The sequence below is a fragment of the Hippocampus comes genome, unplaced genomic scaffold (genome assembly GCF_001891065.2).
Source record: "Hippocampus comes isolate QL1 unplaced genomic scaffold, H_comes_QL1_v1.1 scaffold85, whole genome shotgun sequence".
In the NCBI taxonomy this organism is placed as follows: Eukaryota; Metazoa; Chordata; class Actinopteri; order Syngnathiformes; family Syngnathidae; genus Hippocampus; species Hippocampus comes.
In genome coordinates, this window is record NW_017805540.1 from 5,908,872 (window position 1) to 5,936,667 (window position 27,796).

The following is a 27,796-nucleotide window of genomic DNA, read 5'->3' on the forward strand; positions in this document are numbered from 1 at the left end:
CGTCTTTTCCATGGTGGGTAACGTGTCTCTTGGCTCCCATGGTTGCTCCTATAGCCAAGCATCTCTAGGATGACTGATGCTGAAGTGTATATCAGCTCATTGGTTTCCGTGATCATTATGGTTGGGATCACCCTCAGTGCTGCATTCACACTTTCCATGAGACTTTCAGGTGGTACTTCACATAGTCGTTGTAATCGGTTTCTAGGTTGCCCAGCTTTCATTCTCGCCATGATCTTAGCTTTCAGGTCAGTGTGCCTGCAAACAAACACACTCCCTATTTTAAAACTAGAAAAAAAAGCAATTCGACTTATTAATAGATCGAAACATACGGAACCCACAAATCCACTATTTATCAAATTAAATACGATGAAATTTCATGACCTGGTTGACTTTAAAATCGCCCAATTAATGTACAAAGTACACAATAACCTGCTCTGCCAAAACATTCTGAAGTTTTTCGAAATTCGAGAAAGCAGCTATGATTTAAGAGGTACCAACTTATTCAAAAAACTCAAAACAAGAACAAACATCAAGCAAAGAAGTGTATCTATCAAAGGTGTTAATCTGTGGAATAATTTCGAAACGGACCTGAAAATGAGTAAATCGCTTGCTGAGTTCAAAAACAAATTCAAAAAAATAGTGCAAACTACCTACATCAATCAGAGTTAAAATGATAAATTCTAAACATTAAATATAATGATAAATCAGAACTAAGTTGATAAATAGAGAAAGGTCTTGAAATATCCATTATGAATACAAGAGAAAATTAACACAAGAGTGCCAGGGTGTGTATGTATAAAATCCCGATACAAACCAAAAGTATAAAAATATCACGGTTAAGGGTAAAGTATGAGCCTTAATGGAGACTTCTTTCTTCTTACTTTCCTTCTTTTCTGATTGATATAAAAATGATTCAATAGATATAAACATATAACACGGGGTAGGACTAGATAAGTTCTTTACTTCTTCCTACTCCCTTGAACATAATAACTGTGTTGAATGATGACTGATTTCTCTTTCCTCTTTTATTTATCTTATTTTCTGTCAAATTATTACTGTATATGTTTTATGTTCAATAAAGAAACAAACCAACCAAACCAAGTATTCCAGAATCTATGTCTGTGACATTTAGCTGTAAATTTTTCGACCATCAAGCCTGGTCTGTCATATCTTGCAGTCCTGGCTTACTCTTTTGTCAACCAGTAACTGGTACATGAGTCCTCTATTGCCAGTATAAATTCCTTTCGAAGCACCTGCTCATGTGAAGTTTTATGTTCATCTTTGTCACTATACTTGCCCACTTCATTGCCACAAATTGAAAATATGATATTATCGGGCTCCTCTCAGTCACAGGCCCTCATGGTGCCTCTGCAAACACAGTTGGATTCAAAAGAGTAAAGGATTTTGGGTGTTTGCCTTTATATACCTCCAAAACGATTTTGAAATAAACAGACAACATGACATTAAAAGTTTAGACTTTTGGAAGTTGCACAAAAATGTGAGTCTGACCATGCACATCCAGAATTTCTCAAATCTAATTGGGAGCAAATTGTTATTTCTTGCGGCAGCACAGTGGGCGACTGGTTAGCACGCTGGCTTCACGGTGCCGGGTTCGATTCTGGCTCTGGCCTTCCTGTGTGGAGTTTGCATGTTCTCGCTGGGCCTGCGTGGGTTTTCTCCGGGTACTCCAGTTTCCTCACACATTCCAAAAATATGCATGGTAGGTTCATGGAACAAATTGTCCCTAGGTGTGAGCGTGAGCACGGATAGTTGTTCATCTGTGTGCCCTGCGATTGGCTGGCAACCAGTTCAGGGTACTGCTACTGCCCAAAGACAGATGGGATAGGCTCCAGCGTCCCCCGCAACCCTCGTGAGGATAAAGCAGATCTGAAAATGGATGGAGGGATGTTATTTCTTCCAGGTATACAAAATGAAGTTCTTGAGAGTGTCTTGGTTTACTCCGCCGTAATGCTGAGGGGCTGATTTGTGGATGATAACTGAGGCCAGGGAATCATTGATATGTTGCTCCAACAGCAGTCTGAAAAGAAGGAAAGAAGGAGGAAGGCCGTTGTTGACTCGGTAGATGACAATTGAGGGATGCAAAGAGAAGAATGCAGGGTCGAAAGGGCTGGTAGCTGTGTATAAGTCAGAAGATCATTCAGGAAAAGGCTGATGGAGGCAACCCATATTAGCTTAACGAAAAGTTAAGAAAAACATAGCCAGATCTTACCACGCTGAGGTTAATTGACAAATTCCCAAAGAGTGAATGTGTTTACCAGTCTTAAAGACAACAGTGGAGATGTGGATCACAACACAATCCGGTATATGTGAAATGTGCAGTGTGACGGGGCAGAAGATGGGAGTGGGAGAACAGAAGAGGACAAAAGGTATTTAAGACATTCTGTCAACTTAATCGATCCATTTCTTGAAACCGTTTAATCCTCACGAGGGTAGCGGTTATGCTGGAGCCTATACCAGCTGTCTTCTAGCGGGTACACCACACACAGACATTCACACTCACAATCACACCTACAGATATTTTTAGAGAGACCACTTAACCTGCCATGCATGTTTTTGGAATGTGGGAGGAAACCGGAGTACCCGGAGAAAACCCACGCAGGCACGGAGAGAACAGGGAAACTCTATCAAACCAATGATTCCATAAAATATAATTTCTGGAATGAATAGCAAGCAGAAATGTTTCCAACTGTCTAAATGCTGAAAGAGAATCTGTTTCAACAAATTCAGAGTTTCATGCAGATTTGCGCAAGTACATTTTTTACAATTGTATTTCAGATATCAAAATTCTTGTTGCAAGTGCAAAACCATTCAAATGGGTTGTCATTTTGTTTTGTGTGTATAAATTGAAGATGTTATATCATTTTCAAAACTATTTTCAAGACAAAATCAGATATAATCTACAATTAAATACAATTATTCTCATGCTTTTTCGCAGGTGTCCATATCTTCGGCCTGTGTGTGACAGCACTGATAACTGACATTTTTCAGCTCTCTACTGGACAGCACACACCTTACTGGCTGGATGTGTGCAAACCCAATTTAACTCACATCAATATATCAACTTGTGATGAAGCTTTTATTCTGGACGATATTTGTTCCGGACAAGACATCATTCTAATCATTTCTGGGAGGTAAATATTGTTTTGTCTTGGATGAAGAGTATTTGTATACAGTCTTTTGGATGGAATGTGTACATGAGGATATGTGTTACAGTGATCCCTCACTTATCGTGGTTAATAGGGACCAGAACCGGCCGGCCACGATAAGTGAAAAACCGTAGGGTTTGCCCCCGCCAGGAATGTTTGTATATGGGTACCAGCATGTTTAAAATATATAAACAGTATTTATACTACAAAGACTACAGCAGTACAAATATTTACTGAAATCTTTCATGATAAAACCTGATACAATAATTAACATTCATCAGCATTTGCCTTCTGAGAGACTCGTGTTGGTGGCGTAGAAGTGGCTCTCACTTGATGCTCTTACGGTGTAGCCGCCGTTAGCCTCCGGCTAGCTCCTGGCCAGCTATCCCCGTACAACCGATGTGTTTATGATAAGACAATTAATCGGTATTGAGGAGGAGGAGGTGAAGACGGAAGTACTGCTGCTGTGGGACAAGGCCATTAACCCCCCACCCTTCTCCCTTCCTCACCCCTCACCCCCACCCCCGCCTTGCACATAGCAAACACAACACTAAAAGACAGTATGTCAGACAGTCAACAGAGTGACAAGACACAAGGGAAGGTGCTGGGTGGGGCTGCGAAGATGCACAGCCAATCAGCTAATGGGATGAATCCATTCGTGCTGTCATTGGTCGAAGTCATGCCGGGACACAATCATGCGCCTTGAATGAGTGCCCGTTGCATATACCGTACAGTACAGGCATGTACAAAACGTCTGATTCATTCGGCATTTTTTTCTGAATACGGAACTTTGGAAAAAAAAACGCGATGTACTGAAGCCGCGATAAAGCAAGGGATCACTGTACTTTCAATTCATGCATTGCTTTTCTGTTTTGACAAATTGCACACACAATAACAGTATACATTGCCCTCCATGAGTATTGTCACCACTGTTTCAATGCTGGACACAATGCACAGTGGAAACTCAGTTCACAAATGCATCTGTTCACGAGCGAACCGATTCATGAACAAGACTTTCGAACAAAGCCGCTTCGGTTCACAAATTATGCTTCAGTCAAGAACAGTCACAGCTTCCAGGCAGAATGCTTAATCGTGTTCTCACAAATAATAAACCTTGTTCCCTCCATGCTTTATGTATTACAGGTATTTTTGTTTTTTGCTGTGAATTAGCCATCAGGATGAGTCCAAAGAAACTGATATCTACAACTGATAGTGCAATCATAGCTGCAAACAAAGTATTGTACATAACTACAATGTCAACATAAGATAATTTAACATAACATAAATAAAAAAGGTCCGAATCTCAAGCTCTGTTAAAAGCCAAGGAATAAAAATGGGTTTTGAGCAGGTTTCTAAAATGGATAGAGCGGTTGCTTGTCTGATGTACAATGGGAGATTGTTCCATAGTTCGGAATAAAAACATAAAAAAATGCTTTATTCTCTAAGCTTGGTTCTCGAAACTTCCACTTTTTTCGAACCTGCAGCAGCTGTTGGCCAGCTGACCTGAGGCCTTGGGCAGGGGCATATGGCTGAAGATGCTCAGTAACATAAGGCCGGACAAAACACATTTAGAACTAGAAAGGCAATACAATACAATACAATACAATACAATACAATACATCCTGATTTATATAGCGCTTTCACAACAGCTGCAGCTGTAACAAAGCGCTTAACAATAAATAGAATCTTAAAATGACTCTAAAGGAAACGTCTATCCAATGCTAGGTGGCCATAATATGATTTATATGCTTTTTTGTGTTCCATTTATGAGGTGAGCAGCAAGATTTTAAACCAACTGGAGACTGGCTTACTCTTAAGTAAAGCACATTACATTATGTGATAGTCGCTGATGGTGTAGTGATACACTTGCCTGACTTGTGTGTGGGCGGCGCTGGGTTCGGTTCCCACTCAGTGACGGTGCGACTGTGGGTGTGTATGGTTGTTCGTCTCTATATGTGCCCTGACTGGCTGACGACCAGTTCAGGGTGTAGTCCGCCTTCCGCCCGAAGTCAGCGGGATAGGCTCCACCACCCACCCGTGACCCTGTTCAAAATAAATGGTGTTGAAAATGGACGGATTGACATTTTGTGATGAAGGCATAGATTACAGTTTCAAAATGCTCAGAATTCAAATTTAAGACAGCTGGGTTCACAAAGTATACCAAGGGGCTTAAGGGGGGTGGGATAAAGGGGATGTGGTGATTCCTATTCCTGCTCAGGTTTAACAGACATTTTCAGACATACAGTCTATGTCATGCTTGAACTATTTGTCCAGCAAATATTCATAGATGGGGGTTGCTGACGAACATTCCTGGTGATAAAATACATGCCGGGGTAATTCTTCCATGTCCATGCGATCCCGTCGCGACAAACGCGGTGGCCAGTTAGAGAAGGTAAAAAGGGAACTAATTTATAAGACACACTTCGTTCCCTGCTCGTTCCCGAACGCACAGCGATACTCGTTTTGGTGTGTTCGCGACCCTGTCAACTCCTGTTTGCTTCCGATTGTCAGCTCTCCCAAGGAGCTTCGGCGCTGCGTGGATCTCCAGCTACTGAGGGAGCTTCCCAGAGCTCACTGATTGAAGAAGTTGCGCACTCCTGCTGCTCACAGCAGGATAGGATGGATAAATGCCTGGTCGTTGACCAACAAAATGTTTATTCTGAGGGTATTTCTTTCCAGTGACCTGGATTTCCTCTGCCTGACTGAGACTTGGAATGGTGCCGTGAGTGCAGTGCAATCCTCAAACTATTACCGCCTGCATGTTTTTACTCGGACGCTCCAAAAACTTTAGGTCATGGTAGAGGAACAGGGACTATTTTTCAAAACTATTTTTAATATAAACAGTGAATATTCGCCATGTTGAGTTGGCAGGGCTTTTCATTTACAGTTTCTGAATGACTTTTCAAATCTTACCGAAATCATGATATATGATCATATCCTGTCTATAGGGTCAAGTTGTACTTGACTTGATAGGGGATTTTAATATTCATGTGTGCTATCCTGAAAAACCTTTGGCAATGGACTTTTTAGGACTTATTAATGCTTTTAATTTAGTGCCATGCGTGTCCGACCCCACTGACAAACAAGCACATACTTTTGATTTTCTCCTTGCTTTTGGTCGATGATGCATAGCACAATCAGTACTGTTGAGAATTTTAAATGACATCCTCTGGGAAAATGACTCTGTAGATTATGTGTGTCTTGTTTTGTTGGATCTAACTGCTGCATTTGATACAGTGGACCACAGTCTACTGCTGGCTCGTTTGCAGCACCAGGTGAGCATTAGTGGGAGCGCTATAGAGTAGTTTAGATCCTATTTGGCTGACAGGACTTTTTATGTTAACCTAGATTGCTCTGAGTCCTACTCTGCCCATCTGTTGTGTGGTGTTGCACAGGGTTCAATTTTGGGACCCCTGCTGTTTTCACTGTTTTTGCTGCTCTTCCGTTCCATCCTAAGAAAACATGATCTTTCCTTCCACTGCCGCGCAGATGACTCATTTTGCTCAGCTGTCAAGCAGAGCAATAAGGATTTTTCTCCTTAAGACCCCTTTTGTCTTGCTGAGAGGAAATCAAAGTGTGGATATCATTGAATGTCTTAAATTTAAACGAAAAGAAAACAGAAGTAATGGTGTTTGGTCCCAGTGGCCCTTGTACATCCCACCCTTTCATTTTAGGCAGCTGGCTAAGGCAAATCCCTTTCTTTCTCAACAGCACTTAGAAATAGTAATCAATGCCTTTGTTAGATTTTGGCTAGATTTCCGTACTTTAATGCACTTTATTTTGGAATCAGACACTCCTCCCTCAAGTGTTTCCAGTTGGTCCATAATGCTGCTGCTCACCTCCTAATTAGAGCTCGAAAGTGAGAGCACATCACCCCAATTCTGGCTTCACTTCACTGGCTCCCAGTATATTTAAGAGTTCATTTTAAAATACTTCCATCCATCCATCCATTTTCTAATGTGTGCTGGAGCCCATCCCAGCTGTCTTTGGGCATTAGGCAGGGGACATCCGAACTGGTTGCCAGCCAATCGCAGGGCACACATAGACGAACAATCATCCACGCTCACCATCACATCTCGGGACAATTCAGAGTGTTCAATCAGCCTGCCATGCATATTTTTGGAATGTGGGAGGAAACAAGAGTACCCGGAGAAAACCCACAAAGGCATGGGGAGAACATGCAAATTCCACACAGGAAGGCTCCAGCACCCACCGCGACCCTTATGAGGATAAAGCGTATCGGAAAATGGATGGATGGATGGTGTTGAAGTGGTCTAGTCCAGGTCCAAACTTGAATCTGAATTGCTGTGGCCTAACACTTAAAAGGCAAAGATGGGTGGGTCAAACTTTCTTGACAACATAGAATGAGGCGTTTGACTTTGGTTGATGCTGCTGAGGGCTGCCCAACCAGTTATTAGGTTGAGGGGCCAAAAACCTATTCCCACAGATCCATGTTTGGACTTTCTTTTTCACTTAATCATAAAAAAAAAATTTAAAAAGAAATTAATAAAAAAATGTATTTGTGTTTAAATGTGTTGTCCTTGACTCCTGTTTAGATTTGTTTAATGAAGGGAAATACTTAAGGACCGGGAAAACAATTTTTCACACCACTGTCGCTTTGATTGTGGATGATACTGCACCCAGAAGCTCATGGATCTTTGGCAATGTCATTTATACAGAAGATGTATCAGTCGGTCAGCTTTGTATAGAAACCAAAACGAACCAGGTGTCAAGTTTTGCGTGATGGTAGGTCAAGGAGCAGGGTGGACCGAGCAAAATATATTAACAAAAAGTACTTCTAGGAGTACACTTGAAAAACTAACTGAAGTATACAAACAAAGTCCTGGAAACCACAGGAAACCAAAGAAGCAAAAAAAAAAAAAAAAAAAAAAAAAAAAACCTATGACAGAAACAAAACATGACATGAGTACATGACACACAATGATCCAACAAAGACTTACAGAACCCAGGGAACTATATACAAGCAAAGTGACGAGACAACGAGAAACACCTGGACATGACCCAAAAGGTTGCAGGAGCTGACTGGTTAACACAAGAGACCCGGATGACGAGAACAGGTGAAGACAAAAAGGGCACGAGGGAACAAAACCAAATGTAATCCAAACAAAAACAAACAGTACCCTTCCCTCAAGGAACGGCTCCCAGATGTCCCAAAGTCACCATTGGAAGCACTTGCGCCGCCGGAGTCGGGGTGGAAGCCGCAACACTTGCGCCGCCGAAACGGGTGTGGCAGCTGCAACTCTTGCGCCGCCAGAAACGGGGTGGCAGCCTCAACACTTGTGTCACCAGAAATGAGAGTGGCAGTCGCAACACTTGCACCGCCGGAAACGTGGTGGCAGCTGCAACACTTTGGAAACGGGGTGGCAGCCGCAACATTTGCGTCACCGGAAACGGGGTGGCAGCTGCATTACTTGTGTCACCGGAAACAGGGGTGGCAGCTGCATCACTTGCGCCACTGAAAACGGGGGTGGCAGCCACATCACGTGCGCCGCTGGAAAGGTGGTGGCAGCCACAGCACTTGCGCCACCGGAAACAGGGGTGGCAGCTGCAACACTTGCGCCATTGGAAACGAGGTGGCAGCTGCAACACTTGCGTCACTGGAAACGGGGTGGCAGCCACACTTCTGAAACGGGGTGGCAGCGGCAACACTTCGGAAATGGGGTGGCAGCGGCAACACTTGCGTCACCGGAAATGGGGTGGCAGCCGCAACACTTGCATCATCGGAAACGGTGGTGGCAGACGCATCACTTGCACCACCGGAAAAGGGTGGCAGCCGCATCACTTGCGCCTCTGGAAACGAGGGTGGCACCCACATCACTTGCACTGCTGGAAAGGGGGTTGCAGCCGCATCACTTGCGCCACCGTAACGGAGGTGGAAGCTGCATCACTCACGCCGCCGGAACGGGGGTGGCAGCCGCAACACTTGCGCCGCCGGAACGGGGACAAGTGGCTGTGGGACCAGGCCTTTGGTCCTGGGGGTCCAGTCTTAGTTGGATCATTCTGTCAACTTTTGCATGATGGTAGGTAGAGGACCCCAAAAAGCAGGGAGGCAGGAGGAACAGGGTGGACTGAGCTAAATATATTCACAAAAACACTTGCAGGAGTACAATGGAAAAACTGACTCAAGTACAGAAACAAAGTCCTGAAAACCACAGGAAACCAAAGTAGCAAAAAAACAAACAAACAAAAAAAAACTGACAGAAACAAAACATGACAGGAGTACACAGACACACAATGATCCAACAAAGACTGACACAACCCAGGGAACTAAACACAAGCAAAGTGATGAGACAACGAGAAACATCTGGACAAGACACAAAGGGTTGAGGGAGCTACCTGGTTAACACAAGAAGCCCGGATGACGAGAACAGTTGAAGACAAAAAGGGCACAAAACCAAATGTAATCTAAACAAAAACATAACACAAGTCAAATTGATCAACTAAAGGAGGGTGTGTCAATAAGTTCCATCATTTCTTTCCCTCCTTTTCTTGGTGACATTTGGAGATCATGAGGATGGATGAATCCACATCAAAAGAAATTCACCACACAAACAGCCTGGATAAATCAGCGTAGATGATCTAAAGGCATGACTGACAGCAAAACTGGTCCAACAATTCCTATTGGAGACCTCTCTGAACCATAGATGCTCGCCATGGACTGGATAAAAATGCCTCCGAGTGAGGAATGTTGCCAGAAAGTCATTTTGGAGTTTCGATTTGCTTTGAATTGATGTCCATACCCATGTCATCGCCATTGCACAGAGTGCCCTACTTTATCAGGAAAGCATCTCTGGACACCACCTTCTGAAAAGTAATTCTCATTAATTGCAACCTCTGAGCCCATCTGTGTATACAACATATCCATGCATCACACACCAACAGTGTGTTTTTCCATTTTCTAAACAATACACAATCATCTGTGCATCTTAGTACATTAATGAAAGTGTAGCCAAGGCAGATGGTGCCTGCACTAGCTACTGCTGGTGAAGTTCAACCAAATCAATACTGCCATGAGCAACTCCAAATATTGCGTCAACAGCTCACCCAACGCCCCCTCAACACCCACACCCAACCCCCCCCCCACACACACACACAGACACACACACACACACACACACACACACACACACACACACACACACACACACACACATTGAATTCTATACATTGTATGTAGTTAAAATAAAGATTGTGGTCATACATATGTTACCAACTACTAAAGATGGAATTGTTCTGTTTTCATTGGAGCTCCTTTTGTTCAACCCACAGGGGAATATTTAGGAGTATACTGATCATCTTTTTGCCGGATGATGCCACACATAACTAATTCTTCTTATTTTAAAGGAAGTCTTTCCCATCCCAGCATGCTTCTTTGGCTGGCTTTGCAGCTGTCTATGTCTCCGTAAGTCCACACACACACACACACACACACACACACACACACACACACACACACACACACACACACACACACACACACACACACACATGCGCATGCACGCATGCACACACACAGAAATGTAACGTGCTAGGTAACCTATTCTATCTCTGTTTTGATGGCACTTGCCTGTAGTAATAGTAAAAAATAATTTGTTTTTCATTCATGAAATGGATCTCATAAATTTCATCATATGATGCATGATTGGATTGTTTAAAAGCCTTTGAATTGTGTTTCAGATGTATTTAAATGCAGTGCTGACAGACTCCACAAAGCTGCTGAAGCCTCTCTTGGTGTTTTCTTTCATCATGTTGGCCATCCTAGCTGGATTCACCAGGATCATACAATTCCGAAACCATCCTGTTGATGTCTACTGTGGATGGATCTTGGGGATAGCTGTTGCTGCCTACCTGGTAATGCAGTCAACAAATCATTTTTTTCATTGATTTGAATGTGGAAATATTAGACCAGGGAGGGGCAATTTAAATTATGGAGGGGGCCGCATGGCTTCCAGTCCTTTGTGGGTAATGTTAGATTTTGTCCAATCAGATTTCATGTGTTGCCATACACATATTATTTCGTCCAACACCTTCAGAAAAAGCACTGGAAGCCGTGCGGCCAAGACATACACAATGAAATGAAGACAAAAGACTGTTGGAAAAAAAAAGATTTATTTCCAATTCATTTAATTTGTAAATGTAGGTCTGTGTTTCGGTGAACACTGGTCGACCGTTTAGCACCTCCATCACAGTGCAGGGTTTGGTTTCGGCTCTAGCCTTCCTGTGTGGACTTTGCATGTTCCCCCCGTGCCTGTGTGGGTTTTCTCCGGGTACTCCAGTTTCCTCCCACATTCCAGAAACATGCATAGGAGGCTGATTGAACACTCGGAATTGTCCGTAGGTGTAATTGTGAGCGTGGATGATTGTTCTTTTCTGTGTGCCCTGCAAGTGGCTGGCAACCAGTTCAGGGTGTCGCCACCTACTGTCCCAAGACAGCTGGGATAGGCTCTAACATGCCCGCGACCTTCGTGAAAATAAGCAGATCAGAAAATGGATGGATGGATGTTTTTTGAAAACTATGATGTCATTATGAATTTTATGCCTGCAATGTATTACAAAAAATTGCTGAGTATAATGCAGTTCATTCATCCAAGCCTAATGCATTTGTGTGTCTCACGTGTCATCAGACTGACAGTGTAAATTTGTATTCAGGGAATTTTCGCAGTGGGAAGTTTCTGGCCCGGTGAAGATAAATCAAAAAGGCAGCCGCTTCCCTTTACATTAAGGAAGCCTCCCTCCTCATCTTTCCACAGCGTCTGCCAGTCAGATGTCAACAGCCGCCAAGGTAAAGAGACATAAAAATCTCCAATGTCACAGTTTGGTAAATTCAACATTTTTTCAACAATTTAGACTCTTGCTCAGTCCACATGCTTGCATGCTTTTACAAATTACTAACTGAATGGTTCTTAACCTGGGTTCGATCGAACCCTATGGGTTCGGTGAATCGGTCTCAGGGGTTCGACGGAGCCTCTGCCATGGAGGTTAAGACACACCGGACTCAACATGTCAATTAGTTATAACACGCCCGCTTGGCCATCACCGGCTGCAGATGATCACATTACATTGCTTGTCCAATCAGTGCTGCGGGAAATGTAGTTGGCTCAGTAGTCAACGTGTGACTGTCGTGATAGTACGTTGTAAAATTTAAAAACTTATACTTATGTCTTGAAATTTTATGTACTTTTTTACTCTTTTTAATAAATGCGTTTTTTTGTCTTGAATTTGTAAAAAGTCATATTTTTGTTTTTCACAAATGAAGGGATCGGTGAATCTGCATATGAACTGGTTTGGTTCGGTACCTCTGACAAGGTTAAGAACCACTGTACTAACTAATGTTGAAAACCTCTGACAATGCAATTTTAATGGTTGAACAAACATAAAATTTTTGGGCCTCCTGAAAAGTGAAGATTTACTTATTTTGCATTAGATTCTCAACTCAACTGTATTTATAGAGCACTTTAAAACAACCACCGCTGTATACAAAGTGCTGTACATGGAGCAAATATCATATATACAATAATAAACAATAAATCAATAACAAAGACAGTAAAAGCACAAAACCAGTAAAACTAAAAATGAAGCCTGAGACATGCTGAGTCAAAAGCCAAAGAATAGAAATGAATTTTGAGACGGGTTTTAAAGATGGGCAGCGAGGTGGCTTGGCGAATGTTCAGTGGGAGGTCATTCCAAAGAGAGGGACCAGCAACGGAAAAGGCTCGGTCCCCTCTGAGCTTCCGATTAGTTCTTGGTACCTCTAATAGTGTCTGGTCCGCAGATCTGGGGCACTGGGCAGGTGTGTAGGGGTGGAGGGTAAGGTGGAGCTCAGAGAGGTAAGGTGGAGCGAGGATTTGAAAAACAAATTATAGGTTCTTAAAAAGAACGCTAAAATGTATCGGGAGCCAGTGAAGGGATGATGCTCAACACGCCCAGAAATGCTGGACAGGCGTAACAAAAAATAAATAAATGAAATAGAAAAGTTGGGCAATGCTCGAAAAACTGTGTGTCAAGAGAATCCCCGTAGGATCACTTGTTTAGAATCAAGAATTGGGTGGGTTTGGCCACTTTGTGATCAACTGCGTGAGCAAAAAGTCCAACAATGTAAGAACATTTCTCAACGTACAATCTCAAATAATTGAAGGATTTCATTTTCTACGGTCCATAATACAATCAAAAATGTATCAAAAGAGAATTGGAGAAATCTCTGCATGTGAGCGGCTAGGCTTAAAACCAACATTGAATGCACGTGACATTTGATCCCTCAGGCAGTACCATAATAAAACCCAACAAAGCCTCAGAGTCCCTGCCGAAACAGAAAATAAAGAGTACACTTTGTGAGTGAGTGAGTAACAGGTGTAAACGTGAACGGCATGATGGTCAATTGCAGGGCTACCTGGCCTACTGTCACAGATCAGATTCTGCTGAGTTCAAAAGGTTTGAAGAGAATTTCCCGGCTGCATGGAGCTGGCTGATGGCAAAAGGTGCAAGGGAGTGGCAGTGCACTACAGCGATGCCGGAGTTTGTCTAATTGTCAGCAGAGGCATACATCTAAAGACCATGATGAGGCAAGCCCTGTACATTCCATTCTTATCGAAAAGACACATTCTTGATGAAAGCATACCCTGCCCATAGAGTCACTGTGATCTCCAAAAGAGAGAAGGACATTCTTATTCAGAAATGTAGCCGGGTCTTTGGAAAGACTAGACTGAACACAAAATAAATTTTATGTGGGCTTTATTCCCGACTGAACAATGAAAAACAGACAACAGCAGTGGCTTGCTTAATAGAGAAACAGAAATAAAAACACATTAATAAAAATACAATATTTCCAAACCACAATACTTCATTAAACTTAAGTGCAGAACAAATAATCATTGCAACCCAATGTTTTAAGATGCAGACACACTTACTCGAGACTTCCCGGTGTGTTGGATGCATACAAAGAACGTGGAAAAACACAAATGATCTCCCCTCTACAGAAGAGATAACAGTTCATATAATTTCACAGTCCAAAAAACATATTTACATCTTGTAACGTTGCGAACACTTACGCTGTACAGTTGTTCACACGACTCGCTAGTGGTAGATTTCAAGCTCCAAACCACGATATTGTGCTCTACAAATACCATTCAAATAATTAATCATCGGTCCAAAATTAACACCTAACATGCGTCATGGTAAACTAGTTACCAATTACCTGAATATCGCCAGGGTTACAACGACGAGTTGGGTGTATCAAATTGGGACAACCAGTTGGCACAGTTCAGCGACGACTCTCCTTCAAGTGCATGTCATCCTCACTTTACTTCCTGGTCTGATTGTCACGCGCTCTATATGTTCCCACGTGTTTTGATCTAGCGTGGCTCTTAAAGTGACAGTGCTACATTTTTTAACCAAGGCAGCCTTCACTACAATTGTCTAAGTAAGGTTCACCTGGTTACATTCTCCCCTGCTACAAGTCAACGTCCTCGGTGACTTATCACTCTACCACCCGTCTGGTGAAGGCCGAGGTATAGTGGACCACCCCTGCTAAAACCTGAGAGAGTACATCCGGACTTAACGAGGTGGCATTGCATGCTGACACAGGGAGATTGAACGGATTCTTGTGTTTCCCTGCAGTTTTCCTCTGACTCTTGCGTAGGGCAGAACTGGGTACACCTACACGAATAGTCACTTTTCTTTCTCCCCTCCGTGTAGGCACAGGTCTTGGGCTCTCTTCGGCCATGCTAACATCTGATGTGGCCTTAAGGTTTTGTCGCGAGTCTGTTTCCAAAGTTTCTTCCTCCTCGGAACCAGTGTCAGAAACAGTATCATCTGGCTCTTGGGAATCTTCCTCTTCAGCAAGTGGTTCATTGAATTCTTCAACCAATACGAACTCGATATCATCTGCCTCGTCTTCTGATGGTGGAGCTGGGATAGGTTCTTTAACAGGTGCTTGGCAAGGACTTCTCTGTTCCGGCGCTGGTCCCATACATGGACGGAGGTTGGACCTATGCACCCTCTTTGTCAGTCCTCCATCTAGGGTCTCTAGTGTGTAGGTGGTTCCTTGTACCTCCACAACCTTGTACATGGTCGAGGCCCATGCATCCTGTATCTTATTTCTTCGTACACGAGTTCACCCACATCAACAGGTGGACAGTAGACTTTCTCCTGTTGTTGGGCCATTCTCTCAGCCGCTTTGCTCTCAGTTATCTCTCTTGCCCGGGCATGTGCATCTCTGAGTCGTTCCTGGTGTACTGCAAGCCAGTCGACCGTATCATCTTTGACTTGTTGCTCTTGGCCAAGCAAGGCATCCACTGGAAGGTGAGGATGGACGCCAAACAACAAGTAATGGGGTGAATGTCCCGTTGTTGAGTGTGGAGTCACATTATATGCATAGACCAATTCGGACAGGTGTTCCGGCCAACGGCGTTTCTTTTCAGGGGGAAGCGTACGTAGAAGGTCATGTAGGGTTCGGTTGAACCTTTCGCACTGTGGGTTGCCTTGGGGATGATAGGGTGTGGTTCAGGTCTTCTTAACTCCATAGAGCTTGCACAACTCAGCCACGACAACACTTTCAAAATTCCGGCCTTGGTCCGAGTGCAGGCGTTCTGGCACACCATACTTGAGAAACCACTCTCTCAGGATGACTTTCGCAGTAGTATCGGCCTTTTGATCTCGAACCGCAATTGCCTGACTGAACTTCGTGAAAACATCCGTTATCACGAGCACACTTTCACGTCCATCTGTTGCACGTTCCAGTGTTGTGAAATCCACAGCAACGACCTCAAGTGGCCGAGTCACCAAAAATGGAGTTTGAGGGGCCCAAATCTTTGGCTGTGGCATTTTGGTCAAAACACATCTCTGGCACTTCTTTATCCACTGCTCAACTTCTTCATGCATGCCTCCCCAGAAACACCTTTGCCGCAGCAGACCTAGTGTTCGCTCTATACCCTGATGTCCCATCTGGTCATGGACGCTTCTGAGAACTTTGTCTTTGAGACAGGCAGGTAGTAACAACTGGTAGCATTCTCCCAGGTGAACATCGTTAATCACTTGGTACAAGAGTCCATCTCTCTGAGACGGGGCCACTGTTTTAGCAGAGCGCGCACTGATTTTGAAAGGCCCATTCTTTCTTGATACGATGGTTTTCTCTGATGGCTCCAAAAGTCTCGCACCACCTTGAGAGTCGGGTCGGCGGCCTGAAATCCTTGAATTATTTCCTTAGAATATCCAGGTAGTGTGGGGGTATTATCTTGAACAGTTTCATCATTCACTGTCTCATTGGCCTCTGACGCTTGCAGCTGCCTGATCATATGGAGCTCAACTCCTGCCAAAACTAACTCTGGTTCTAAAACCATCCCTGTCCTCAGTAAGCTACAAATTGCTACACTACCATCAAACTCTGCATCTTCACTGGTCGGTTCTGGCTCATCATGCACCGGTCGATGAGAAAGGGCATCAGCTACAGTATTACATCTGCCAGGACGATACTTTACATCAAAATTAAATATTGCTAGCTGAGCCACCCAACGCTGTTGAGTTGCTCCTAATTGGGCAGTCTGGAGGTGACACAGAGGGTTATTATCTGTGATGACCGTAAACTTGGACCCAAGTAGGTAACTCCTAAACTTTTCAGTAACTGCCCACTTCAGTGCTAGGAGTTCAAGCTTCATACTGCTATAGTTCTGATCATTCTTCTCAGCACCCCTAAGTCTGCGACTTGCAAAAGCTATCACCTTCTGCTGACCCGCTTGCTTTTGATAAAGGACTGCACCCAAACCTAAATTGCTAGCATCTGTCTCGAGTATGAAAGGTGAAGTAAAGTCTGCATAACCTAGCGTGGGCGCACTTGTGAGGCTGTCTTTCAACGCTTCAAAAGCCTGTTGACACTGAGGTGTCCAGGCTGACCTAAACAACTGGTTAGCCCTGGCCCGACTATTTTCTTCTGCACAGGTGCTAACAACATCGTGAAGCGGTCCGGCGGTCTTAGAGAGACCCTCAACAAATCTCCTATAATAGCTACAAAAGCCTAAGAAAGACCTGAGTTCTTTTACTGAAGTAGGGATAGGCCACTGTTTCACTGCGCTTATTTTGTCCGGATCTGTTTTTATGCCTTCCGCGGAGACCTGGTGACCCAGAAACTTCACTTCAGTTTTCAGGAAGTGACATTTCTCAATCTTTACCTTAAGGCCTGTATCCCTCAATCGCTTCAGAACTGTCTCTAGCCTCACTAGGTGGTCATGGAAGGTTGGTGAGAAGACCAGTAGATCATCCAAATAGACCGGTACGATCTGAAATGCTAAGTCACTCATTGTAGTCTGCATTAATCGTTGAAAAGTGGCGGGCGCATTACACAACCCAAATGGCATTCTCAGGTACTCATAAAGACCAAAAGGTGCGGTAAATGCCGTTTTGTGTTTGTCTTTCTCATGTACTGCCACCTGATGGTATCCACTTGCGAGATCAAGTGTGGAAAAGAACTTGGCGCCACTTAGAGCATCCAGGCTTTCATCGATGCGGGGGAGTGGAAAAGCATCCCTCCTCGTTTTCGAGTTGAGTCTCCTATAATCAACACAAAGTCTCAAACTGCCATCTGACTTTCGGACCAAGACGACTGGTGAAGCATAGGAACTTGAATTCTCTTGAATGACGCCCTTCCTCAACAACTCCGATATATGCTTTTTGACTTCTTGATACTGATTAGGTGGGATGCGACGGTATGCTTGGTTGACTGGGATTTCATCAACAACGGGGATTTCATGTTTAATCCTATCAGTAAATCCCAAGTCTTCGTCTTGTAGAGCAAACACATCTGCATACTTTGTCAGGAGCCCCCTAAACTCTGCCTGTTGGGTTGTTGTACCACCTATGTCCAACCGGTCTAGTAAGCCCTGGATGTCACAGTTTGACTTTTGAACTCTTTTTCGACTAAGTGTGACTTCCTCGTGGTTGGCCGCAATCTGTCGAAAATTTACTTCAATTGGATCGCCTTCCCTGCATTGACACTGACTTAGAATACCTAGCCTTGTTCTTGGAGTCAACCAGATATCCTCTGGAGAAAAGTTGATGACTTGGACTGGGAGAACATGGCTATGGGAAGAGACTACCGTCGGTACAACAATCAATCCTCCTGGTAATTGGCTATTTCCAGGTTCAAGCAACATGCTTACAGCATCATTGGACGACCTTACATAGACTGTTGCAACAGAAAAAGACGGTATTCTAACTCCTGAGGCCCCTTACGTAGACTGTTGCAACAGAAAAAGACGGTATTCTAACTTTGTTTTTTCCTATGACACGAGCAGTTGAAACCTTCTCGATTGACTCTGTTTCTTGCACTCGCTGGAAAGCCTCTTTCCAGGCAAAATCCAATTTCCCTCCCAAAGTGGTGTCAAACTGTGCCAATGCCAACTGTTGACATCGCTTGGTAATGTTCATTCCAATAATTCCCTGAAGAGATTGGCCAGCCTCATCTGTGCTATCTTGGATTATTAGGAATCCACACTCAGGGATCATGATCCCCATTGCTTGCACATCCAACTCTACATAACCTAAATAGGGGAGAGGCAAGTTATTTGCTGCGGTTAGTTTAAGCCATTTAGCAGTACAGTGCATATCCTCATCTCCTCCATTAAGAAAATTTCTGAAAAAACTTTCTGTGAGGGTGCTTACATTGCTTCCGGAGTCCAGTATGCATCATAAGGGGACTCCACCTATCTGTATGTCTACTTCAGGGCACTTGCCTACCGCCCTCTCTATAAAATGTTCTCTCGTCAACAAATTACCTGAGCCTTCACTCCGACCGCTCACTGCCCGGCTCACAACAGTGGAGGATTTCCGTTTCCCTGGACTGGCGGCCTGGGCACAGTAGGACGTTGATATGAGGGTTTGCGTGCCACCGGACATTGCCTAGCAATATGTCCAACACCTTCACATCGCAGACAAATTGGTTGGCCGTCACTCGTGTACTTGGGTTGAACTTTAGGTCTACCATTGTTCATGGTGAGTCCACAGACTGCATTTGTCAATTCACTAATAGCCTTTCCCTGTTGGGCAATTATTTTAACTACTTCCTGCAGGGTCACGGATAAGTCAGTTTGGACTTCAGTGGTCGTGTCTCTCTTCTCTAAAGTCATATCCTTGTGGACACTAACCAGGTTTCTGTTCTTTGCCACACTAGTGTGGCGTGGTTGGTCTTCAAGGGCCCACATCATTGCCTCATTTCTCACATCGAATAGACTACTTTCCGGTCTCTCTCTGAGCAGCCTACGCAGTTCACGCCTCAAGGTGGAGTCTCGCACTCCCTCAACGAACTGATCTCTCAGTTATCTGAGCATCAGATACCACATTAGGCGACTGTTGGAGGGCTGAATTGAGCAGCTGAGAGAGAGCATGTGAAAATTCGCGCAGTTCTTCTCCATCAAGTTGTCTGCGAGCATAAAAAGCGTGTAGGAGTTGTGGTACAGTACGTTTTTCTCGAAAGGCTTCACGCAAACAAGAAAACACATCACTGGGCTTTTTAGGTTGCCCTCGCATGCACAGTTTAACCTCCTCTAGGGCTGAACCTTTTAACAGTGAAAGAATGAAGTCTACTTGGTCTTCCTCCTGTAGACCTCTCGTTCTTATTGCCCGTTCTACTTCCTCTATAAACTCGTCAACATTGTCAACATCTTTCCCAATCTCACCAGAAAAAGGTACAATGTGTTTTTCCCTTGGGATGTAAACAATTGATCTTGGCTGAACATTACCCAAATTTGCAAGGCTTGACATGACAGCCTCCTGTTTTCGATTGAATTCTCTAATTTGTGACTGTAATGCGGTCACGCAGTTACCTTCATCAGACAAATGTAAGGAACTTGGGTCATCCTCGCTGTGGGTTCCGGCCAGCATGGCAGCTGCTTGCATGTCATCCTCGGACATTTTCAGGTCTCCGTTGTAATGTATTTAACGCAGCAAAGCGCAACAGTCACAAAAAGTTAATCCGTTTCTCTTCTGGCCGCTTTGAAGACTCGCGTCCAGTGATGCGTGTCGATGCGCAGCTGTTCCACATTCAGCCACACGAACTACAGGTCGGACAGGAAGGCCTTACTCCATCGACACTCCGCACTATGGCATGAGGACTGCTTCGCTTCTCGCCACTACTGTTGTCTATTATACTTGGACTCACACTATCCACTACAATCTCAGAATTTAATGGGGAATCCCACTTCTGACACCAAAATTGTGTAGCCGGGTCTTTGGAAAGACTAGACTGAACACAAAGTAAATTTTATGTCGGCTTTATTCCCGACTGGACAATGAAAAATTGTACAGCATTAAGAGGAAAGACTGAGATGGTAACTGAATTTTAAAAGAGTTCGAAAGGGATCTAAGAGATCAAAGAAGAGTATCTAACAGATTAAAGACAATTACACCATAATAGACAACAGCAGTGGCTTGCTTAATAGAGAAACAGAAATAAAAACACATTAATAAAAATACATTATTTCCAAGCCACAATACTTCATTAAACTTAAGTGCAGAACAAATAATCATTGCAACCCAACGTTTTAAGATGCAGACACACTTACTCGAGACTTCCCGGTGTGTTGGATGCATACAAAGAACGTGGAAAAACACAAATGATCTCCCCTCTACAGAACAGATAACACAGTTCATATAATTTCACAGTCCAAAAAAACATATTTACATTTTGTAACGTTGCGAACACTTACGCTGTACAGCTGTTCACACGACTCGCTAGTGGTAGATTTCAAGCTCCAAACCACGATATTGTGCTCTACAAATACCATTCAAATAATTAATCATCGGTCCAAAATTAACACCTAACATGCGTCATGGTAAACTAGTTACCAATTACCTGAATATCGCCAGGGTTACAATGACGAGTTGGGTGTATCAAATTGGGACAACCAGTAGGCACAGTTCAGCGATGACTCTCCTTCAAGTGCAGGTCATCCTCACTTTACTTCCTGGTCTGATTGTCACGCGCTCTATATGTTCCCACGTGTTTTGATCTAGCGTGGCTCTTAAAGTGACAGTGCTACATTTGAACCAAGGCAGCCTTCACTACAATTGTCTAAGTAAGGTTCACCTGGTTACATTAAGGTTCACCTGGTTACACAAAGACAGTACAAAATTACACTTTGATGAAAGTGACAGACTCTATTATTTACCCATAGTAAATAATGCCGTGCATTCATCCATCCATTTTCAACACCGCTGATCCTGAACATGGTGGCTGGAGTCTATTCTAGCTGACTGCGGCCGGAAAGCGAACTACACCCTGAAATTGTCGCCAGTCAATCGCAGAGACAAACAAGCATTCAAATCCACATCCACACTGTCACTGAGGAGGAACCGATTCCATGCTGCCCGCGCACAAGTCAGTCACTACACCGGGGTCGGCAACCCAAAATGTTGAAAGAGCCATATAGGACAAAAAAAAACCAAAAAAACAAATATGTCTGGAGCCGCAAAAAAACAAAAGCCTTCTATAAAACTTAGAATGAAGGAAACACATGCTGCATGTATGTAGGAGACTAGACTGTTTCAGTGTGTGTTCACTGTTCACAAACACATAGCATTTATTTTGCGATTTCCTCGCTTGATTTTCTGTTTTGGTGCATTATTTTCGCCAGCCAATCACAGAGCTATATTAGCCTACTATCAAAATGACTAAGTTTGCTACGATTACACAATGAGCCTTCATGATTAATTTTTTTTTTCTGTCCGGTGCATTCTGTAGAGCAGAGGTGCCCAACCTTTTTTGACCGAAGATCTACTTTTCGTTTAACCAATCTACCGTGATCGATCTGCGCATACACAACACGATCGATCTGCGCATAGACAACACACTTACAGACGCATGCCTACCTACCTTCGTCGAGATCTGACGCGGATGCACTTTTGCAGCATTTTTTATTATCGTAGCTCACATGTACCGTTGTAACCCTTGTGCTGCAATTTCTACGATGTTTGTAACACATGGGTTACCCCATATGTTACAATTTCTACAATTTTTGTAGATTTTTGCGTATTGTCATCTTTAAATCAAAGACACAGCATAAAAAGTGTGTGATATGAAATATTCCAATTCATGTTTTATTTATATAGATTTATATTTATGTTTTGGTCATAGCACAATACCGCTTTTATTGTCCATAGAGGGCAAAAATACAAAGAAAAAAATAAGAACTATATGTGTATGTATAGCACTGATGCCACTGAACATGTCGAGTGGTTGAAAGTGAAATAAGTATTCAGGAATAATACTTTTACAATTTTTGTAAAATTGTATGTTGCGTTATATAAACTTATTTAGATCGACTGCAGCACATGGGTTTTAAAAATGCTTTTCACGGCCCTCCAGATTCTCTTTGCCAGTACCCTCGGTGAATTGTACATGAAACGGCGTTTCATGGTCCTAAAATTGTTAACACTTCTTTAGCAAGTTTGCCAGGAAACGGGTCGAGCCAGCAAGTTGTCTGTTTTGCCTCACTGACAAGTTGTCTCAGTGTTTCAAGGGATGATTTTTCTGATCATGCCAAAGTCAAGCCGTTTTCGGGGTATTGTTGTTGTTCCTTCTCTGCCATTTTTCCCTTGAATCATATCATCCTTTTCAGAATCTGCGCTAAAGGTTTGGAGCAAATCTGTCTTCCCATTTTGTGTACTGCCATTTCAGAAACAGCCCTGGAATTTTGTTCAGTTGTCCAAAATTCTAATTCATGTTCAACGTTTTATTCCAGAATTTAACCAACCCTCTCTGTATGTATTGGTAGTGCTCGTTAATTCTGTCTATTTCTTCAAGGGAATGGGTGAGATCACAGTAGCCTTGTCAAATCCCAGCTTTTCAAATCAAAGTTGTGCAAAAAAACCCACAACTTTGATTTATTGATTTTTGGTGCTAAAACACTAGGTTAAGTTTTTTGCTGAGTTATTTTTTAACTTCTGTCTTTCAGTTGGAGGACAAAAAAAGGATATTTAGTTCTATAAACGAATTTCTTTGTTGTGAAATATGGGAAAGTCAATTTTCACAACAGCAAAACTTGCCCAATTTCAAATTTTATGTTTGTTGCCTTAAATTTTGAGTTCACCTAACTTTTGTTACAGTGTTGTTGCACATAGTCACGCTCAATTTCTAATCTTATTCAAAGTTTTAAGGATTACCGGTATTTCTCTCATGTTATATTTCTTTTCTCAGTGAATGCAGGAAGCCAAATTTAGCTGGGAGTAAAAATTCCTAGTTTTTGTTTGTGCAGTTCTCTTATCATTTTTTTTTGTATCATTTCTGCACTGTCTAGTTTACACTTAGCTCCAGCACTTTTGTCTCTTTACTTTGTGATCTAGTGGGCCACCACATGTTGACAGCAAGCCAACCAGAGCCAGTCAACATCAGGACCACTTCTCATACCTTGTCCCCCAAGCAGGCAGAGCGAATTCTCACACGAAGCTCCTCCTACCGGGAGCCTTCTCAAACCAATGTGAAGCTCGCCAGTGCTAATTTGGAGATGATCATTCCCCCCAGTCCTATGAAGAATTGTAATAAAAGCTTCAGCAGCAGCACATTGCCAAGGTAACCACTAAATCATGGTTCAACCTTTTTTTTTTTAACTGTTTTACTGCTGAGCTACTCCTGCTGCTCTATCGTGCGTTTGAATGTGCCATGACTCCATCAACACATTCAATTCATTCCTGTCTGAGTGCACTGAACAAAGAATACAATAGCTATCATTCGGTTCATGTTTTTCATTCCAATTGTTTTCAAATATTAGTTTGGTCATTTCAAGTGACCTTTCCAGTTTATATTTATGGTTACATGCATTTTCTTCACATTAATGTTATGTAATTTTACAGCAAGGAACCAGGTGTAAATGTTTCACTTGGACCCAAGGATTTTTTTTAGATTGGGTGTGGTTTTGCACATAGGCAATGTTTGAAACTTCCAGCGAAAAATTTGCGAACTGCCGCCATTACGGATTTGGATGCGGGGGTCGACAGACGTTGAAATCGGTAAGAAAAATTCATCAACTTTGCATTTTGATAACTTTACGGTTACTTTAAAATTATTGTCGTTTTTAATCATGCATATCATTTTTAGCTCTTGAATCTTGAGACAAGGTTGTCCGATCATGGTGAGAGCAAGCAGCGACACAGTACCTGGACTTGCGACTTGTTACCAAACAAGTGCTTTGTGAAGTGTTTTATTTTAGGTTATTATTTTGTTCTTAACCTCCATCATTAGTCTTCATACTATAATCCTACTCTGTGTCTGCCGTGTATCCTGTTAAACTACAGAGACTTTTCGTTTTTTTTCCTCCAAGGTCCATATTCAACTCTTCTTTCTTCTAGCTTTCGAAGTATGAATTACATGATTGCTTTTTTTGTGCATTTGCAGGAAAATGAGCCAGTATGCAGGAAAATGAGGTTGACAAATTGGAGCGTGGAACCACCTGTGTCAATGGAAGAGAGGATCCTTTGCACCTACCCAAAGACAAAGATAGTTATTGATGCAACACTTGCGTCCTGAACAAGTTTATCTTATTGTTTAAAATAAAATGGTAAGCAATTTGGGCTGAAAAAGTTCACTGAACTAGAAAAGAGTTAAGGTTTAGTTTATTTTTTTTCCGACCAAAGTTTTATTTTTTTTTTCCAGTAAAGAGAAAAAGTCTCTTACTGCCTAAAAACAGCTGGAAGATCACACGAGGAAGCACTTACAGCTCTGAATGTAGGTGGCAATGACAGCCAAAACTGTCAGCAAAGTACAAGATTTTTCTCTTTCCTGGAAAAAAAAACATTCGTCAAAAAAAAACAAACCAAAAAAAAAAAACTTTGAACCTATTAAAAACACACACACACAGACACACACACAGACACACACACACACACACACACACACACACACACACACACACACACACACAAAATGAACCCCATAGCACAAATAAAAGGGTTTATTCAGGAATTTATTTGAGATATTAAGTCAGCCCCAAATATGAATGCTTTGAAGTCCAGGTTAAAAATGATGCTTGTATTTCCCTGCTTATGATTTAGCTCTTTTAAAGCATATTTTAAAAATAAAATTTAAAAAATTGCTTGCCATGTATATTCTTAAAATGATTTTAGTAAGCTATCTTTTATTTCTGTACTTTGTTTTAAATATCTTTAGTTCTTTTGTTTTAAATATGATACTTGTTATTATGTGCTGTATAAATAAATGTTCCTGGCCCTTGCCTTGCCAGTTATTCCAAATTGATTTAAAGTATTTGTTTTAAATTCAGCATTGTGGCAATTTTAAATCTTTGAGACAAATTAAAAAAGAAACTTGAACTTGAAATTTGAAGAAAGTGCCGTGCAGGGGCTGGGGACAATGGGGTGGCTTCTCCGAGAAACCACCAGAAAGGGGACATTTAAATTGACCAACCAGATCAAAAATCTCCCGTCAAGATCGATAAAAATCAAAAGTAGTCTGCTTGTGTTGACAGTTTGTCTTGTAGAAGGGGCACCTGCTTGGGCTCCTTCCCTGCCAGAGTGGTGACATTCTACGTAGTTTCTTTAGCTGAGAAACAGACCGCCAAATTCCCAGCCTTTTCCCGCCGCTCAGGACACAGGAAGCCCGACACCTTGGCTTCTCCCACAGGTGTTGAGCCTATGGGAAGAGTGACCAACGTTGCTTTTTCGGGCTGAGCCCGGTCAGCCCCCATGGGTGCAGGCCCGGCCACCAGGCGTTCGCCAGCAAGCCCCATCCCCAGGCCTGGCTTCAGAGCGGGGCCCCAGTTACCGGAGTCTGGGCAAGGGAAATCGTGGACCAATAATTTTACTCATGGTATCAGTCCTCTAATTTTTACTCCTAATTTTACTCCCAGAATCATTGGGAAACCATGCTAAGGCGTGGAGGTGAGCCCGAGTATATATAGTCGAAACTTCTCATGGGGGGAATCAAGGAAGTAATGAAGTAAAAATATCATACAAAGTTAGACAAATTTGGTTCAAGGACGAATTTTCAAGAGGAATCAAAAATGGACTATAAAACGATGTCTACATTATCAACATTGTATTGATATGCAACCCTTCGTTAGAAATTAGCTGTCATTATTGCAAAAAGTACTGAAACAACTGAACAGTTGCACATGTGCATTTAAAAGTTTAGAGAAGGCTAAAATAGTCACCTGTAAAGGTCATACTATATCGCACAGGTGCCCAACTGTTTTTGACCTGAGATCAACTTTTCAAGCAGCCAATCTCCAGCGATTAACCCGTTACCGAAGATGCATGCACACACACACACACACACACACACACACACACATGCAGACACGCAATGCCATGATGAGCAACAGCTATCACGGATCATAACATGGACGAAACAGAAAACTAAACTAGATACAAGACAAGACTGAGTGTGTGAAGAGGAAATCACTGCTTACCTTATGGGGGCCCTGACACGGAGGCAAGGATGTACTTTTGCAGCATGTTAAGTGCAGAAACATCACAATCGTTGCTCGCTTGTACCGTTAGAAAATGCTTCTCCTGGCGCTAGAGATTTCCATTCTTCGACAATGCCAGTGGTGAATTGCAGATCACACAAACTTTGAATGAGAATTAAAAAAAAATGGTGTATGAGGGTCATTCAATAAATAAGATGAATTTCTTGGTATACAGACTTCTAATACAGATAGAAGTTTACTTTTTTTTTTCAACGCAGTCTCCAAGCACTGTCACACACTTTTCCCATCTCTGCACAAGCTTCCCATATTCCCTCAGCGTACAAATCTTTGGACTGATCTCTCAGCAGCCAGTCGCTCACAACACTTTTGACTTCATCCTCACTTTCAGACTTCATGGCTAACAAGTTAGGTGGAGAAGTAATATCAGCCTAAGTTTAGATCGGTGAATTGAATTCATGACACACATTGTATCAAAATGCTCCCATCTTGACATAAAAGGGCTGGACAATCATCACAATAGGATCGACTCACTCCACATCATCGCTCGACATTACTAAATAATTTGTCATAAAATGTCTACATTATCAACATTGTATTGTTTGACTCAATTTACATGGCTTGTTCAGCCTGCTCAGTATCTAATAGCTCGTGTGTGCACAATAGTAAATGATGCATTCAGGATCATCTTGGAAATGTATGAAACAATCTGTTATAAAATTTAATAGTTTTACTGGCTCTAGTAGTGTGTGTATATGAATAAATTTGTAGGGCAGTATATCGAGTTGCAACTCCCTGATTTGCTTGCTTCCCTCCCCGCTCTCATTTTAACACTCGCTATGTCAAATGTTGTATTAACTGTCTTAATTCTTCAATAAGTTTTATTGTCCACCAATTTTGGCTGAGTTGCATAACATTTGTGTTTGAAAGAACGCAAACAGGCTTTCACACACAAGGCACAAGCAAAAAAAGCAAAACACACTTTAGGCCTCAAGGGGAAAAAGCGAGAGCCCCCGAGGCCCTTCTTGGTGTGCTGCTGTAGTGTAAAATATTTTGTTTTAAAATGGAGCATTCATTACCGACAGTGGCGGGCCGTGCATTTCAACCTTAGGCCTTCAGTGATGTCACATACATGAACACAATACTGTATAGGCTCGTCAAGCAGCACTTAATTTCAGGAGCATTTCA

At 42.6% G+C, this 27,796-nt stretch overlaps 1 protein-coding gene across 3 annotated transcripts in view; it reads left to right on the forward strand.

Annotated features, from left to right (window-relative positions):
- Window positions 1-27,796, forward strand: part of LOC109521293 (phospholipid phosphatase-related protein type 4-like) — a 67,702-nt gene that overhangs the window by 28,352 nt on the left and 11,554 nt on the right. For 2 of the 3 annotated variants that reach the window (XM_019879077.1, XM_019879076.1), the window contains 5 exons: window positions 2,957-3,152; window positions 10,533-10,590; window positions 10,866-11,039; window positions 11,838-11,970; window positions 23,514-23,739. In XM_019879077.1, coding sequence (XP_019734636.1) covers window positions 2,957-3,152; window positions 10,533-10,590; window positions 10,866-11,039; window positions 11,838-11,970; window positions 23,514-23,739 — 787 coding nt within the window. Of the gene's footprint in view, window positions 1-2,956; window positions 3,153-10,532; window positions 10,591-10,865; window positions 11,040-11,837; window positions 11,971-23,513; window positions 23,740-24,092; window positions 24,177-24,561; window positions 24,873-27,796 lie in introns of those variants that run through there. The other variant, XM_019879078.1, reaches the window with a different exon arrangement.